Source organism: Amblyomma americanum, chromosome 4 (genome assembly GCF_052857255.1).
Source record: "Amblyomma americanum isolate KBUSLIRL-KWMA chromosome 4, ASM5285725v1, whole genome shotgun sequence".
Classification (NCBI taxonomy): Eukaryota; Metazoa; Arthropoda; class Arachnida; order Ixodida; family Ixodidae; genus Amblyomma; species Amblyomma americanum.
The window spans coordinates 100,480,850-100,496,950 of record NC_135500.1 but is presented as its reverse complement, the minus strand read 5'-3'; the positions used below and the strand labels follow the sequence as shown (position 1 = coordinate 100,496,950).

Genomic DNA, 16,101 nt, shown 5'->3' with positions numbered 1-16,101 from the left:
TCGTGATCCTGCTCGCATGCTGCAAAATAGTCAGTTTTATTTAGTGTGGCGTGTTGCTGCTTTATTTTGTGGTGCGACGAATAGCTTTACTTTTCCCTTATCATTCTTGTTTCCTTAGTTCTTTCTTTTTTCTTTGTGGGGAAAGCGATATTTTTCTTTAGCGGTACTTTGCTTTACTGACAGCCGCCGAGGCGTCTCAGTGGTTATGGCGCTCTGCTGCTGACCTAAAAGATGCGAGTTAGATCCTCGCGGCGGCGGTCGCAGTCTGCTGGAGCCGCAACGCTTGAGGCCCGTGTACAGCGCGACTTCAGTGCACGGTAAAGAACGCCAGGTAGTCGAAATTTCCGATGCACTTCATTATGGCGTCTCATATAGCGTGAGTTGCTTTGAAACGCTAAACGCCATGAAACAAAGAAAAAACAAGCTTTACTGTCAAGTTTAAAAATTGTTCAGTCTATCTTGAAAGCTTGTGAGCTTTTATTCTGGTCTGCTTTTTTATTTTACAGAATACAAGAGATTCATTGACCGATATATACGTCGCAAGCTCTTATCGGTTTCTTCTTCTTGGTTCCTCAGTGACGTCTGCTGAGCAGATATTGTTAACACGCCATCATGCCGGTAAGCAATTACAGTATGTCTCATGTCTTTAATATATATTTCTTTGTGACACTTAAATATAGAGAAAAAAATACCTGACTGTCATTGACCGAATTACGCTGTTTGTTCTAGTTTAAAGGATTTGTGCCTTTATGAGATTATTTTAAGTGTTTCGCTTCAAGCCATGCCAAAAAGTGAACATCGCATACAGCTATCAACAGGTGTGCTCTGCGCCTATGTTTCGTTGAGCAGAAAGCGATGAATCGCTAGTGAGCAACAATAGCCATATTTGAAGACCTAAGATCGTTGTGTAAGAGCCTCTTTACATTACTCTGAACTACAAAGCTTGAAATTTCTTGGCATCTGCAGAGAACATCGCACTGAGATTATTTTCCGTGCCGGTGCAGAGTATTTTCCACTCCTTGATAGCTGGGTCTTTTAGCTGCAATCGTAAAAAGGAAGGCAAAGTAAAAATTGGCTGGCGTTCAGGTGCAATAAGCTGGGAAAGCAGAATGTGCTTTTACAATGATGCTGTGGTGTAGGATTCATTACCATTTGACGCTTTTCGCCTTTGCTGCATCTCTTAAAGCTCCGGCAAATATTTCCGCTTTACTTTGCTGGTGTTTTGTTGCTCACTAATGTCTTCATGCTTGAATTGGGCTCTCTTGGCACGCCGCCTATTAATCGATGACATTTTTGATCGGAAAATGATTTTTCAATCTTTTTATATATTTGCATTCAACACATGTTGGTTTACTTGTGTGCCTTGTTGGATCAGCACATCGCACAATCTCGCTGACGTGACCAAGTGACGCCCGCCCGCATTCTGCACCTTTTTCCCTCTCTCCGCACTCCCTGCTTTATTGAGGCATCACTACGGCTGCTTCTGCATTTCCGTCAATGCACATTTTCCCTCTCCCCTAATTTTGACTGGTGGTTTTCCCGCACGATTCACTGTGGCCGGCGAACAGTCTCCGCGGCGGGTGCAGAGGGGCGCACGCTGGCATTTGTACCCAGTACCACTCATACTACTTCTTGAGCAAAATCTTTAACTTTTGTTATCCTTTAGTTTTTCTGTTCATAAAATATCGGCAGGTTGCAGAGAAAACGCGTGGTGTGGTGCAGCCTACGAAACACGTTTTCACGTTGCAAATACACCAGTGTTTGTGACTTGAAAAATCAAATACATCGCTACAGGCTGAGCCCCATTGCACCTAGGTTCCGCAGATACCCCTACGAAAGGAAAAAAATTACTTGTAATCCTCGTACGCCATTTTTGCAGCTGCTCACAGAGGGGGCTTATCCTAGAAACGTAGTTGCCAAGCAGAAGGAAATACTGGCGCGGAGAGGGTACCATGTGATATTTGACGTAAGTATTTATTCATTTGTTCATTATCCCCATCGATTCTCAGAGTTATGCTTTTAATGGACCGAATTTTCTAAACACGCAAACAAACACACAAAAACTATTGGAGACGTATTTATCTCTGCAGGAGCTGTATTGAAATTTGCTAGGCGCCTCATTTTATCATTACATGTCAAAATGAAATTACTATACCAGCCAGCACCTCTTTACGAGATTATTTTTCATCCTGCATTCGCGAAGTTTCATTCTTTCCATCATGTGCCAACTAAGCCAATTAAGTGCTTTATTGCAGCTAGAGATTACTTCCCGGATCCATCGATCACTTTCCGGAACTTATATAGGAGCTGAATCAGAGTTCTATATAAACGTTCATTTCAATCTATTAGCAGGGCGCCATACGGTGGGTTAAGCCACAGTAGACCATCGCCGTTTAACACAGAGAGAGTACCTCTTACAGTTATCATCAAATTTCGGCGCACGTCATTGCCTGTGGGACACCTAGCATCGCTGTCATGCGTGACTAATAATTTCTAAAGGGCACACGTGAATCAGTGACTATTCTCTGTTTATTTCCTGATTCCCTGTGGTCGCTCTGTGGCTACGCTTCTTTCGCAACTCAGCACAAGACGGGCTTTGTGTGTCCCCGCAGCCTTTCGTATTTTTGGGAAGCAAAACAAAACGCCCCTTTTCTTTCTCCACTTTGTGAATATAACAAAAGGTCATGGGTAGTAAAAGGTAGCCTTGAGGCTTGCAATGTGGCGTGTTTAAGGGCAGCTATGCAACTCTGACTCGTGAAAGTAAAACACAGTTAAGAAGTGTTTTTTGTGAGAGATACCGTTCATTGTATTCTCATATAGACCAAGCTTCTCGGGATTAGCCTAGGAACAGTCGGAGGTCTCTTAAAAGATCGGGTCATTGACAGAAGTTGTTATGTCCCGCATTTGTTCGCATCTTACCTAAGCCGCCGTGAGCCGGACAGTACACGTGAAGGAATGACTATATTTTTCGAAGGTGAAATATTATTTGGATGAGGTAAAAAGATTACTTGCGTGCAGCCTAGTGAAATTCAGGGCAAAATTATGTGTGAAACAGTGTTTCGAGAGGTCTATCAATGCAAACTTCGCCCTTACCGTATTTGCTGCCTTAGTCAACTCGACTGTATCATTTCGCACATGTGTAGAGCTGGACAAACTCGGCGAGATTCAAACCACAGTCAAAAAATCCTGCCACTGGTGACTGCCATTCTCAGTGCCTAACCTCCGAGATTAACGTGTGATAGTTGTTGGCGACAGAGCAGACGCTGCATTGGCGCCACAACGTGCTGGTCAAAACCCCGCCCAGCACCTCTACCCTCCGCCTCAAAGCTCGACGCCTCCCCCCTGTTCCTCTGGCCAAATAAACTTGAAGAACTGTTTCGAGCGTGCACACGGTGGCTGTATAGCTACTTTATTCTTCATGTACTGCAGCAAAAGCAGGCTAGAGATATGGTATAAATATTACTACTTCGTTATTACCGTTCGGTACATCCCGATGATTGCAAAATATACTATACCGAAAACATAGCGGAATAGTACACAATTGTAAACTCCCTGTTAATTATTCAAAGTTCAGGCATTAAGTGTTCAGAAGACTGGACACTAAAACTTTAGCACCGTCACTTAAGTGGTGCCAAAAATTTAAGCAAAAGGAAGGTGGTTGACTTTGTACGAGAAGTAGGCGCGATGGCGATTATTTCACGCTGTCACGCAACACGCATTAGGGGACCTGGTTTCAGAGTCCGACTGACGTGCTGCCGAACACTATGACGCACGTTTTTTACGACATCTCGGCAGTTAGCAAAAGTGTCGTTGTTTTTTTATTCTCCAAAAATTTGTTCTTGATGACTAGCGCCAAAGAAGACCACTGCTTATGAAAAAGGCAAGGGAGCCCATAGACGAATAATGACCTAACAACTGTCGAAAGAGAGACGGCAAAGAATAAAAACAGAACACTGCGGCGTAACAGAATTTGTTTTCGCAGCGTAGAACTTTCCATAATTAAATGTCTGAAAGCACTGTCATCAACACTGTAAATCGAACCGAAGTACATGAATATATTCCGCAGTGTAAATTTACCCTAATTGTTCCAATATATTCAATCAATTGCTAGAGAGCTTTCGCCTGCATTACTCCTATCATTAGGCAGACATCATGGCACATTGGTGCTAGTACCTTACAACGCTAACTTCTAATATAACAGCAATATTCAATATACGTTCCAAAAAGAATTCTTATCACCTGGCCGAAATAATCATAACCTGCACTCCAGTCCAGTCAAATATAGGAATCTGCAGGGCTGCGAACGGGGGCCAAGTTTGGGTGTAGCATTGCTGTACTTTGATTTCTTTTCAGAATGAGTGTCTTGGTTTCAAAATGTTGCCACACACCATGCTCCCGCTCTCACATGCCAAACACCACCATACTGCGCGGGCATTACTGAAACCACTCCCAGCTTTCATACATGAAGAGTGTTGCAGGAACTTGCAATTTCACTCGCGCGAGCGACCGCCGCGGTACAGCAAGAAGCGCACGTTTTATGGGCAGCAGCTTACCAGATGGCCATTATGTCATGAATGCGGTGACTGGAAGAGTTGTCGCGTCGTATAACCGTGCGGAAGAAATGGGTGACATTTTTACTGCGAAATGCGTACACTTCAGCGGTAAAAACTCAAGAAGAGCATAAAAACTTGACGCCTTACATCACAGCTATTGCTGCCGTGCCTTTGCGCTCAAACGCGTCACCATCGTATTGCATCTCTGAAACAGTTTTTGAGAAAACCTTGGTGAGAAACTCGCTCCCCCCCCCCCCCCCCCCTCTGCCTGTTATTCCTTACCACATTGTTATTTATCCCACAGGCTCCATGCAAAATCACAGATGGTTTCGAAAAAAAGACTCCTTGCGAAGTGAAAGACAAGCTGTCGGTGCACTTGTTCCTGCTCCAGAAACCTTTGACCTATGGCAGACGGTGAGTTCAAAGATATTGTACTTAAAAGATTTTTGCGCAGACTTTAAATTATATGTGTTGGCGTGAGACCATAAATAACATGAAGAGGAAAAGGCTACGATCGCTTCGCAGCCAGTGTGTGCTTAAATAGCTAAATGAGCTAAATAGATTATTAGCTTAATTAGCTAAATGCGAGCATAAGAGCGTAGGAGAGAGATAACGGGATCCATTAGGATCGTTTTAGACACAATAACTATTATTATAGCATAAGATAGTTCCTACTAAAACAGCCCTCCCTTGATGATGACTCCGTTCGCAAATTTGGCTTCGTTGATGCTTTGGTTAAAGAGAAAGTAGAGGAATTTATGATATCGCTGCAGAACAGATATTTGGCTTTTACTAGGGATTTAATGTTCAAAACATGAACGATAACAATAGTAACTACCATAACCGAATGCGCAATTGAAGTAGATGTTTAGTTGGTTCAACAGAATACCGCAATGTATCTAAGGAGGGCACAGGCCTAATTAATAACCGCCAAAGGTAAAGGCGCCTGAGCCCAAACAGAGAATAGAAATGGCATAGCTCTCAAAGTAAATATGGGCAAGGTAGACGACGTAAATAAGTTGAATTCGCTGAGAATCGAGCATAGTATAAGGAACGAAGGTAGCTTACCGCGGTGAAGAGGAAAGTAGGCATACGCTTAAGCAGCTCTATTCGTAAGAGAAAAAGAGGACCCGGTCATTAGCAACATATATAAGGTATATAGCATAGCCAGAGTTCTTCATGAATCTGTGCAGTAACCGGTGTAATCAGGATGTAAATAAGGAGGCAGTAGCGAATAGCAATAAAACATCCCGTCAGTAACGAAGGCGTAATTAAAGAAAGCTTAAGGAGCAATGAAAAGGGGGAGAGCAGCACCTAAAAATCAGGTAACAGCAGATATGTTGACGGACGGAGGGGAGATTGTGCTAGAAAAACTAGCCACTACGTTTACGCAATGCCTTATGAACTCGAGCGTAGCAGAAGCTTGGAAGAACGCTAAAATAATATTGATACATGCCACTGTGGGAGAAGAAGAAACAGTGCCTGCATCCGTGGAGAAAGAAGATGTTTCTTTCCCGCTCGTGCGCTCGGACCACAGTACGACATTGCAACAATACAGGCATTGTGTACTATTATGCACATTAAGCAATTGTCCCGTCTTCGATCTCCAAGTTAACTGGGCCCCTTTCCTTCCCTCTTCCAATCTATCAGACTACATACTATTGCCACTCCTTTTCCAGTCAAAACTTTCCTGTATCCAGTAATTAACCGCCTGTGTCTTGGCCACTCCCCCGTAGTAGGTATGTTCCAGCAACGTCTGAGGCCTTCCTTCCTTCCACTTAAGCACCGCCACAGTTTTACGTCTCGTCTCCGTAGGTTATCCTTCGAATTGCTCGTAACATTTGGTGGAGCAACGCTGGGTAAAGCTTCCCGACTACCGCACTCCGCACACCATCACAACGGACCTCACACCTATCCACCAGCGACCCAGCCGCCGTATCCGCGGAGAGTCGCCTGAATTTGGGCCCCTTCCCCCGCCCAAAAGAACTACGCAGCCTCGGGAACCGAGTCTAACTGACATGGCCACTGACACCGGGTCCCCGGCGATGACCCAGCCTAGCCCGGTAAGTCCAACTGTCATGGCCACTGACCCCCGGCTCCTGGCACCGATCCTTTGCCACCCACGGCGAACACCGTCATCTTTTCACGGTGACGTTTTCGAAGACGTTGAGGATTGGCTGGAGACCTTCGAGCGGGTCGCCCGCTGCAAAGGCTGGAGCAACGAGCGCAAGCTCCACAACGTATATTTTGCTCTGAAATAATCTGCCCGGACATGGTTTGAAAACCTCGAGACTACCCTTCGCACCTGGGAGACGTTTTGCCAGAATCTCCTGGCTACATTCCCCAACGACGACCACCTGGAGAAGGCTGAAGCTGCTCTGCACTCCCGAAATTAGCGCACGAATGAAAGTGTGCGCATGTACATCGAGGACATGGCCCGTCTATTCAAGCGCGCCGATCCCAACATAACTGAGGAGAAGAAGCTTCGCCATCTGATGCGACGGTTTAAGCAGGAGCTCTTTGCAGGCCTCGTACGCAGCCCACCCCGCACTGTAGCGGAATTTCTCACCGAGGCGACCACCATGGAGACGACGCTCCAACAACGGGCCCGACATTACAATCGGGACATTAACAGCATTGTGCCCGAAACATTTTCGTCGTGCCTAGGCGGGAGTACAGACATATTGCGCGAACTGATTAGGTCAGTTGTTCAGGAGGAACTGCATCGATTCCGTCTGCCTCAGGTTGCGCCTAGGCCCCAGGCAGCGCTGACAAAAGTGCGACAGGTTGCGCAGGCGCCTCCTGTTCCCGAAGCGCCGCCCCAGTTCGATGCCCGACCCACAATTACATCCGTTGTACGTCGCTCGGCTGGCTGTGGTCCCGCTACTCCGACACCTGCCATGAGCAGCATTGGCACATGTCATGCAACCGCACCTGGCTCCGCTGTTCCCTCGACGCCTGCTGTCAGTAGCATCACCCCATATTATGCAACTGCCCCTGATACAGCTCAGCCACGTCCTCGGAAGTCAGATTTGTGGCGTACACCGGACCGTAGGCCTCTGTGCTACCACTGTGGGCAGCCCGGTCATCTCTACCGAGCCTGTCCGTACCACCAAGTGGGTCTTCGCTGTTTCCGTCCTGATGCACCTTGTCCTCAGAACGGTGAACGACTGCCTGAGATAACGGAGAACCTCTGGGTGCGCCAGAACCATGTTTACTCTGGAAGGCGCGAGTCACGTTTGCCTTCGCCTCTCCGCTATCGTGCGTCCAGCACCGGCCGCCAGAGTAGTTTCGCTGGCCGTCGCTCGCCCAGCCCTCGTCAGGAAAACTAACACCAGCGACCTCAGCAGGCAAGGCCGCTGACGGCGAGATGTGTCAAGATCCTGCATCGCGGAACCATAGAGCCGACGATACCTGGACAGAGAGAGGCAGCGACAGTACTCGATACGCTGCATCCGATTTGCGGGTGACAATTGATGGCACTGACGTTACCGCGCTGCTCGATACCGGTGCTGATTATTCCGTTATGAGCCGTGCCTATGCTGGAGACCTTAAAAAGGTTCTGACACCATGGACGGGGACCCCCATGCGCACCGCTGGTGGCCACTTAATTTCCCTTGTTGGCAAGTGCACGGCTAGGGTTGGAATTTGCGGTTTCACGTACGTTGGTCGTGCCCTCTGGGTGTCCAGACTGGGTATCGACTTTCTTCAGGCGAACGGGGCTCAGATTTACTTTACGGACGCACGTGTGACGTTCTCGACTAAACAGGCCATGGCCCGCTTTGACTCCTAAGATCCTGGCAGCAACGCTCTGCGCATTGTCCAGAATGACGTCACGGTGCCGCCGCGGTGCAGTGTCCTGGTGCTCGTGCTGAACGACCTATTCCACGACTACGAGGGCCTGGCAGATGGCCATACTCCACTGCGGGGCCTTGAGCGGGGCCTTGTTTTTGCCCGAGGTCTCGTCCAACTACGTGACAGCCGTACCAACGTCCTCCTGACCAAGTTTTTCAAAGAATATTACCACCTCGTCAGAGGCATCGCAATTGCCTTCCTTCACGACGTTGCTGAGGTCCCAGGTTTGTGCACCGTGAGAGAACCCACTCCAGAGAATGCTGGCCCACACCACGCTCTTCAGTCAGTCAAAATAAATCCGGCCTTGCCATCTGTTCAGAAGGATCTTCTGTCGGACCTCTTGGCAGACTTTGCGGATTGTTTCGCTACGTGTTCGCACTCCACTCGCAAAGCAGCGTATCATCACTGATGCGACTACGCGACCCGTCTGCCAGCGCCTCTACCGTGTTTCGCCGAAGGAGCGAGAAGCCATTCAAAATCAAGTTTCCGAAATGCTTGCGGTCGATGTCATTCAGTCATCCACCAGCCCAAGGGCAGCGCCTGTGGTTGTTGTCAAAAAAAAGGACAACACTCTGTGTTTCTGTGTTGACTATCGAAAACTTATTAACGTGAACAAAAAGGGCGTTTACCCACTGCCCAGGATAGACGACGCGCTCGACCGATTTCGGGACACCCGATACTTCTCGTTCTTAGATCTTAAAAGTGGGTACTGGCAGATCAAAGTGGACGAAAGAGACACCTTTCGTGACGCCCGACGGCCTCTATGAGTTTAAGGTGCTCCCATTTAGTCTGTGGTCAGCACCGGCCACATTCCAACGCATGATGGACACCGTTCTGTCCGGCTTGAAGTGGAAGTCCTGCCTGGTGTACCTGGACGATGTCGTTGTATTTTCGACCACGTTTGACCAACACTTCGAGAGGTTGCGCATGGTGCTACAAGCCCTGAAATCCGCACAACTCACCATCAAAGCCGAGAAATGCAATTTTGGCTTTGAAGGACTTCGCTTTCTTGCTCACGTTGTCAGCGCACAAAGTGTTCGCCCGGACCCAGACAAGACCGCTGCCATCTCAGGTTTTCCACGCCCAAGTGACAAGAAGGCCGTTCGCGGTTTTTGGGTCTGTGGTTGTATTATCGGCGCTTTCTTCAAGCCTCACTGACTAGAGACGACACACCCTTCGTGTGGGGAAGCGACCAAGAGGCTGAATTTGTCGAGCTTCGCAAGGCTGAGGTTGAGGTTGAGGTGTTGAATGCTACAGGTGGGGTTAGCCTTGCTTTGTCTGCCGGAAATTGCTCCACCGCAGCGTCCCTTCGATATTAACAATGCCGCATCTACCCCGCTAAGCGTACAGTCTCTTATAATAGCACACATTCTCTCCCGCAGTCATCATCTATGCACACAATCAATCCACACAGTTCACATCACAGTCCACTCCAGAAGTCACCATCTATGCACATATTCATTCACAGTAGAACATAGGCCATTGTAGTGCCACACTCCATACACACATTCACTCACAGTATAAAGTAGTCCACTGCGGAAGACACCATCTACGCACACAGGCAATCACAGTAGGCCATAGCCCGTTCCTGCTGTCACCATTTAAAAACAAGATCCGTGTTCTGCAAAAATGTTAAAAGAAGGCGTGCAGCCTCCCTTCTGCATGTCTCGTTTCCACTCGGGTAGACAATGTCCTGCACTGTCCTGTGACGGTTTCCTGTCTTCTTTAAGGAAGCGAACATCACCTGCCTTTCCGCGTTGTACTCTGGGCAGTACCTAATATAATGTTCGATATCCCAGCACACACCACATAAAGAGCAGAGCGGAGACGATGCTATGCCGGTCTTATGCATCCATGCAGGAGTGCGAGCAGAGGCCGTGCGAATTCCATGTAGAAGGGTCGCCTGAGATCTTCTCAGTCCCTTGGTCACACATGGCTTGTGGGACGCACTCCACAGGGTACTGAAGTGATCGAGCACCATTTTCCTGCAGAGACGTTTTCCATCTTGAGGTACTTTTTTGATGAAATCCTTGAGAGAGCTTTATGGGCGAGACTGTCGGCCACCTCATTACCGTTGACTCCTATGTGAGAGGGCACCCACTGGAAATGTAGAATAGAGCCTCTGCTGTGCAGATTCTGCACCAAGCGCAGAGAGCTTAGAGACAAGGCGTCAGTAGGAAATCCGCGCTCGAACCTCTGAAGGGCAGATTTTGAATCAGTTAGGATGACAACAGGTTGAGCCGGACAAGACCCTAACTACCGTAAAGCCGCCTCAATAGCAACACTTTCAGCAATTATGGAGGATACGACAGCAGTAAAACGTACGGACCTCTTAAAGTCCAAAGAAGGAATGTAAAAAGCCGCTGCGCTAGCTAGTTTGACCTTCTGCACAGAACCATCCGTGAAAATTTGAAGATGGCAGGCATACTCTGTTTCCAAGTATTCCAGTACAAGCGAACGCGTAGCTGCCAAAGGAGAACTGCGCTTTGCGCTGTCATGGGGAATTGTGACCTTACAGTCGAGGGTCGGAAACGACCAGGGTGGTTTCAACCGTTTCCTTTGCCTTCGGACTATAATGCCTAAAGAACTAAGAGTATTGAGTGCCAAGTAAGCCTTCGACTCATATCTCTTGCAGAGCCGCTGGAGAAGGGATCGCCCAGCTACCGTGTCTCCTAAGCGGTCAAGATGCATTAATAGTCTCTGAGAAGCGATAAGGCTAAGAGGTTTCGATAGGGACTCATGAAGTACTGCCTTATTCGCAGCCGCCTGGGGCACTCCAATGGCTCTTCTTAGGCCCTTTCTGTGGACAACTTCTAGACGCTCAAGTTGTGATGCCGAGGTGGAAATTAAAGGCAATTGATACATTATCCGGCTCACCACCAGCGCTTCATAAAGATTGACCATTGAAGAAGGATGGTTTTCCCATTGCTCATGTGCAATTCTACGGATCACATTGAGACGAGAAGATATAGATGAAACAATCGCGTCTACAGCTTTTCGCCACTGTAGACGGGAGTCAATAATGACGCCCAGGAAATGCGCGTGGTTGAATTGACGTATGCAAGAGTGACCGAGGTCTATCTTCAACCGCGCTTGACGTCTTCCTACACCTGGAAACAGAATAAAGCCGTATTTGTCCACTGACAGAGACAACCCCACACCTTGAAGGTAGGCTTGTGCCGAAAGTATAGCCTGTCGAGCTATCAGGGCTAATCGCTTGTGTTGGTAGCCAGTAATTCAAATACAGACGTCGTCAGCATAAAGTGACATACGCACTTGCCTGCAAATTTTTTTAAACAAATCGGGTAGGCCTGCCATTACGGCGTTAAATAGCGTGTGGGAAAGAACACTTCCTTGAGGCACACCTCGTGATAGAACCATTTCGGTGCTTAACGTACTCCCTAAACGTACACAAACCGCGCGATCACTTATAAACTTGTAAATGAATCTTAACATATGGCCCTGTATGCCCATGCCTTGCAAACTGTTTAGAATTGAGCTCTGAAGCACGCTGTCGTAAGCTTTCGCAACATCAAGAAAAGTGGCCAAGGTGGAAAGGCCGAAAGCTCTCTGGTGTTCAATGTGACTGATCAAGTCTAAGACTCTATCTTGGGCACTAAGACCTTCGCAACCGTCTACAACGTACTCCGATACTCGCCCATTTCAATGAACACGCTGCCACGGACATCCACACAGATGCCAGCAATGTCGGCCTTGGTGTGGTACTGATCCAGTAGCAAGACGGTACAGAACTGGTCATCAGTTATGCCAGCCGAACACTTACGCGCGCCGTAACCAATTCTTCTACGACGAAGAAAGAGTGCCTTGCAGTGATATGGGCCATCATCAAGTTCCGGTTGTACCTCTACGGGCGACCCTTCCGTGTGGTAAGCGACCACCACTCCTTATGATGGCTGGCGAGCCTCAAAGACCCCTCAGGACGCTTGGCTAGATGGAGCTTACGCTTACAAGAATATGACTAAATAGCCGTCTGCAAGTCGGGCCGTAAGCATCAGGATGCGGATTGTTTGTCGCGTGCGCCTATCACAATCGGTCCCGAGGAACCCGCCGATGACTTTCCTTTCCAGGGCGCTATTAGTGCCACCCAAAGGGCACAGCTTCAGCGGGCGGACTCGGAGTTCGCGCCGCTCATCGATTACCTCGAAGGCGTCGACGCTCGCATCCCGCAAGTTTTTCGTCGCGGGCTCCGCACCTTCACTTTACAATCTGGTGTTGACTACAAGCGCAACTTTTCCAGCAACAGAGAAGCGTTCCTGCTTGTCGTACGATCACAGCCGCGACCAGAGATTTTGAGTGCCTGTCATGATGCACCCTCCGCCGGCCATCTCGGAGTAAGTCGTACACTCGCGCGCATTAAGCAGAAGTATTATTGGCCCAGGTTACTCCCATCAGTGCGGGCCTACGTAAAAACATGCCGCTACTGCCAACGTCGTAAGTCTCCTCAGTTGAAACCAGCCGGATTTCTTCACGCCGTCGAACCACCGAAGTCCTCTTTTCACCAAGTGGGCATGGGCCTTATTGGCCCTTTTCCGACGTCATCTTTAAAGCGTTGGATCGTCGTTGCCACCGACTGTCTGTCACGGTACGCTGAGACCACGTCTCTTGTCAAAGGCACTGCTGCTGAAGTCGTGCAGTTCTTAGTACACAACATTGTCCGGCGTCATGGAGCCCCCGACGCTGTTGTTACTGACCGGGGAACTGCTTTCACTGTCCGCTTAACACAGTCCGTGATGATTCTGACGCACACCAGCCATCGACGTGCTACGGCCTATCACCCAGAGGCAAACGGATTGGTAGAGCGACTCAACCGCACTCTAGCCGATATGCTTTCTATGTATGTTGACGTCGAGCGTCGAACTTGGGATACCATTCTTCCGTACGTAAATTTTGCCTACAAAACCGCCCTGCAGGAGACAACCCGACTGACCCCTTTCAGCTTGGCTTCGGTCGGCAAGTGACCACTCCGTTGGATGCTATGTTGCCCGTTGACCTCTACTGCGACTCTGACGCTGACTTCGATGCAGACACCTTCGTTCAGCGTGCTGAGGAAGCGCGGCAATTGGCACACCTGCGATGTAACCGCCAACAGGAGACTGACGCCGCTAGGTACCTCAGACGCTGCTTCGTCAGAACTGTGGGCATAAAAAATAATATGCAGAAAATCAAAGTAATATTCATCAGTAGCGGATCACATCTACCTAGGGCAAAGTATTGAGTGCAGATACGGATGAGGAAAGCGAAATAACTTGAATTAGGATGGGGTGTGGCGTATTAGGTAAGTTCTCTGAGATCATGAGTGGCAATTTGCACATATCCCTCAACAGAAAAGTACATAACAGATGTATCTTACCACTATTCACCTATGAGACAGAAACGTGGACGCTGAAGAAAAGAGTTCTCTTTAGGACAGCGCAGCGTGCTATGGAAAGCAGATGATAGGTGTAACATTAAGAGACAGGAAGAGGACAGAGTGAGTCAGCGGTCGAACACGGGTTAACTAAATCTTGGCGGAAATGGAGAAGAAGAAACGGAAATGGGCAGGATATATAATGTGCGGGCAAAATAACCGTTGGTCTATAAGGGTAACAGGCTGTATTCCAAGAGATTGGAAGCGTAGCTCGGGCGGCAGAAAGTTATGTGGACGGATGAGATTAAGTTTTTGGGGTAGGATGGCTGCAGATGACTTAGGACAGTGTTAATAGGAGAGATATGGGAGAGGCCATTGTGCTGCAGTGGGCGTAATTATGTTGTTCATGATGATGATCAGGCTTTTGAGCACAAGGTTTGTGAGTAAGGCGTTGCAATTACGGTTCGCAGACTAATTTTGGTCAAGAAATTTATGGTGTATTGCGTTTGTTTCATATCTCTCTAGGTTGAAGGTGCTTATGTTCGTACTTTTTTAGTGAGGACTAAAGATGCGAATTATATCAGGACACGCTTTTGCTGAAGGAAAGGGTGCAATAAATTCGAAAAGCACTCGTCCCCCGCTGCGGCCTCAAAACATGTGTAGTGAACCAGATTTCTGAAGCGGTGCTGGTGTGAGCCACCATTACAAGGTTTTTTACTATAAAAATTTCTTGAGATAGCTTTTATATACTTTTTTCAAAGAAGTACAATAGTCTTTCTTAGGCAAAATAGTGTTGACTGCCTTCTAAAAACCATATTGGTTTCTGGCCACACACTTTCGAAGGATTTCGGCCTATAGACAAAAGTATACTGGTTCAGTGGACATAGTTCTGTGGACAGTCTATAAATATTTTATGCGTTACTATTTTTGTAGTTTTATAGACCACTATTTAGAAACATAATAAAGATCTCAGCCTATTTTAACTCCGGTTGACCACTGTCTATAGACGGTTCATAAAGAGCATACAAAAGCTGCAAAATTTTTGGCACTGCTTCCACAATTGACACGACACTCATCATACCTCCAAATTTAGATTACATCGAAGGTATATATTCTAGTATATGCATTACTTTCGTGATAGGAAGTAGACCGCTCTTCTCGGCGTAGCACTGTCATCCGCTCGGTGCGTCAGAATACAGCTGAGACGCGCTAACAGGCTAGCATATTATAACGTGCTTTGTGTCGACGATGAAGCGGAGGAGATTGGAAGCATAGAGAAAAGACTGCCACGCGCTTCGAAGCGAGACGAAGCCATACTGTGGTCTTCGACGAGCGGAGACGAGCGGTGAAGAAGTCTGTAGATCCGCGTTATAGGCCTCGCCTCGCCTTGCCAGGCAACTTCCTGGAAGCTCGGCTCTGCTGGGAACGATCGGCAAAGTTTCGGGTGGCTGGTTGTGGCCTTTTCTCTCTGCGTCTTTGCGCGGTAAGGCAGTTAGCCCGGGATATGTCAACCCAGTCTCCCGGCCACGCGAGCTCCTTCTGGTCGGCTTCTCTGCCCACTGATCTCCTGCCGTTGGAAGCTTTCTTGCGCAGTGGTGTCGGCAGTATCCCTGTCGCGCTGGTGCCTAAGGATGGTGGTGCAATCAATATGAACAACCCTGGTGCTGTTCGGGCTGCCCTCCAGTCGGCGACTTCTCATTATGAGTCAATCTCAGAGGTACGCCAGTTTGGACGCGGCGGGATTTTGTGCAGATCGCCAGACCTCGCCTGTTTAAGAGATTTGCTAAACTCTTCATCCTTTGCCTCCCTTCGGGTAAGTTCCTTCATCCCTTCACATCTGGCGTGCACGAAAGGTATTGTACGAGGCGTAGACTCTTCTCTGTCTCCGGCAGACTCTTGAGCTTCTGTCGGCTGCAGGTGTTGTTGCTGTGCACCGCTGTAGCCGGGATGTAAACAACTTGCGGATGCCCACTGAATCAGTGATTGCTACCTTTGCCGGCACTTCCTGCCCCTCTGAAATCAAGGCATGGCCTCTAATTTTACGGGTAGACCCGTTATCATCTCGGCCTCTGCAGTGTAACAACTGCTGGCGCTATGGACATAGCGCCGGCGGTTGCAAATCCAGCTTGAGGTGTTGCAACTGTGGGGATGGTCATTCAACGAGCACCTGCACTGAGAAGAATGAGAAGTGTTGCCTTTGCGGGGGTACCCACTCAGCAAACTACTCAAATTGTCCCTCTCGAGCTCAGGAAATCCATATTCTGGAGATAATTGACAGAAAACGCTGCTCACGCCATGACGCTATTTCAGAGGTCAAAGAACGTG

General features: G+C 48.2%; 1 protein-coding gene and 1 pseudogene across 3 annotated transcripts in view; both read left to right on the top strand.

Annotated features, from left to right (window-relative positions):
- The first annotated feature begins 512 nt into the window (after nt 1-512).
- Nucleotides 513-16,101, top strand: part of LOC144130278 (uncharacterized) — a 73,178-nt gene continuing 57,589 nt past the window's right edge. For all 3 annotated transcript variants that reach the window (XM_077664239.1, XM_077664237.1, XM_077664238.1), the window contains exons 1-3: nt 513-618; nt 1,880-1,966; nt 4,858-4,967. In XM_077664239.1, the coding sequence (XP_077520365.1) occupies nt 613-618; nt 1,880-1,966; nt 4,858-4,967 (203 nt within the window). In that variant the 5' untranslated portion in view covers nt 513-612. The remainder of the gene's footprint in view (nt 619-1,879; nt 1,967-4,857; nt 4,968-16,101) is intronic.
- LOC144127681 (uncharacterized) lies at nt 5,250-8,346 on the top strand (annotated as a pseudogene).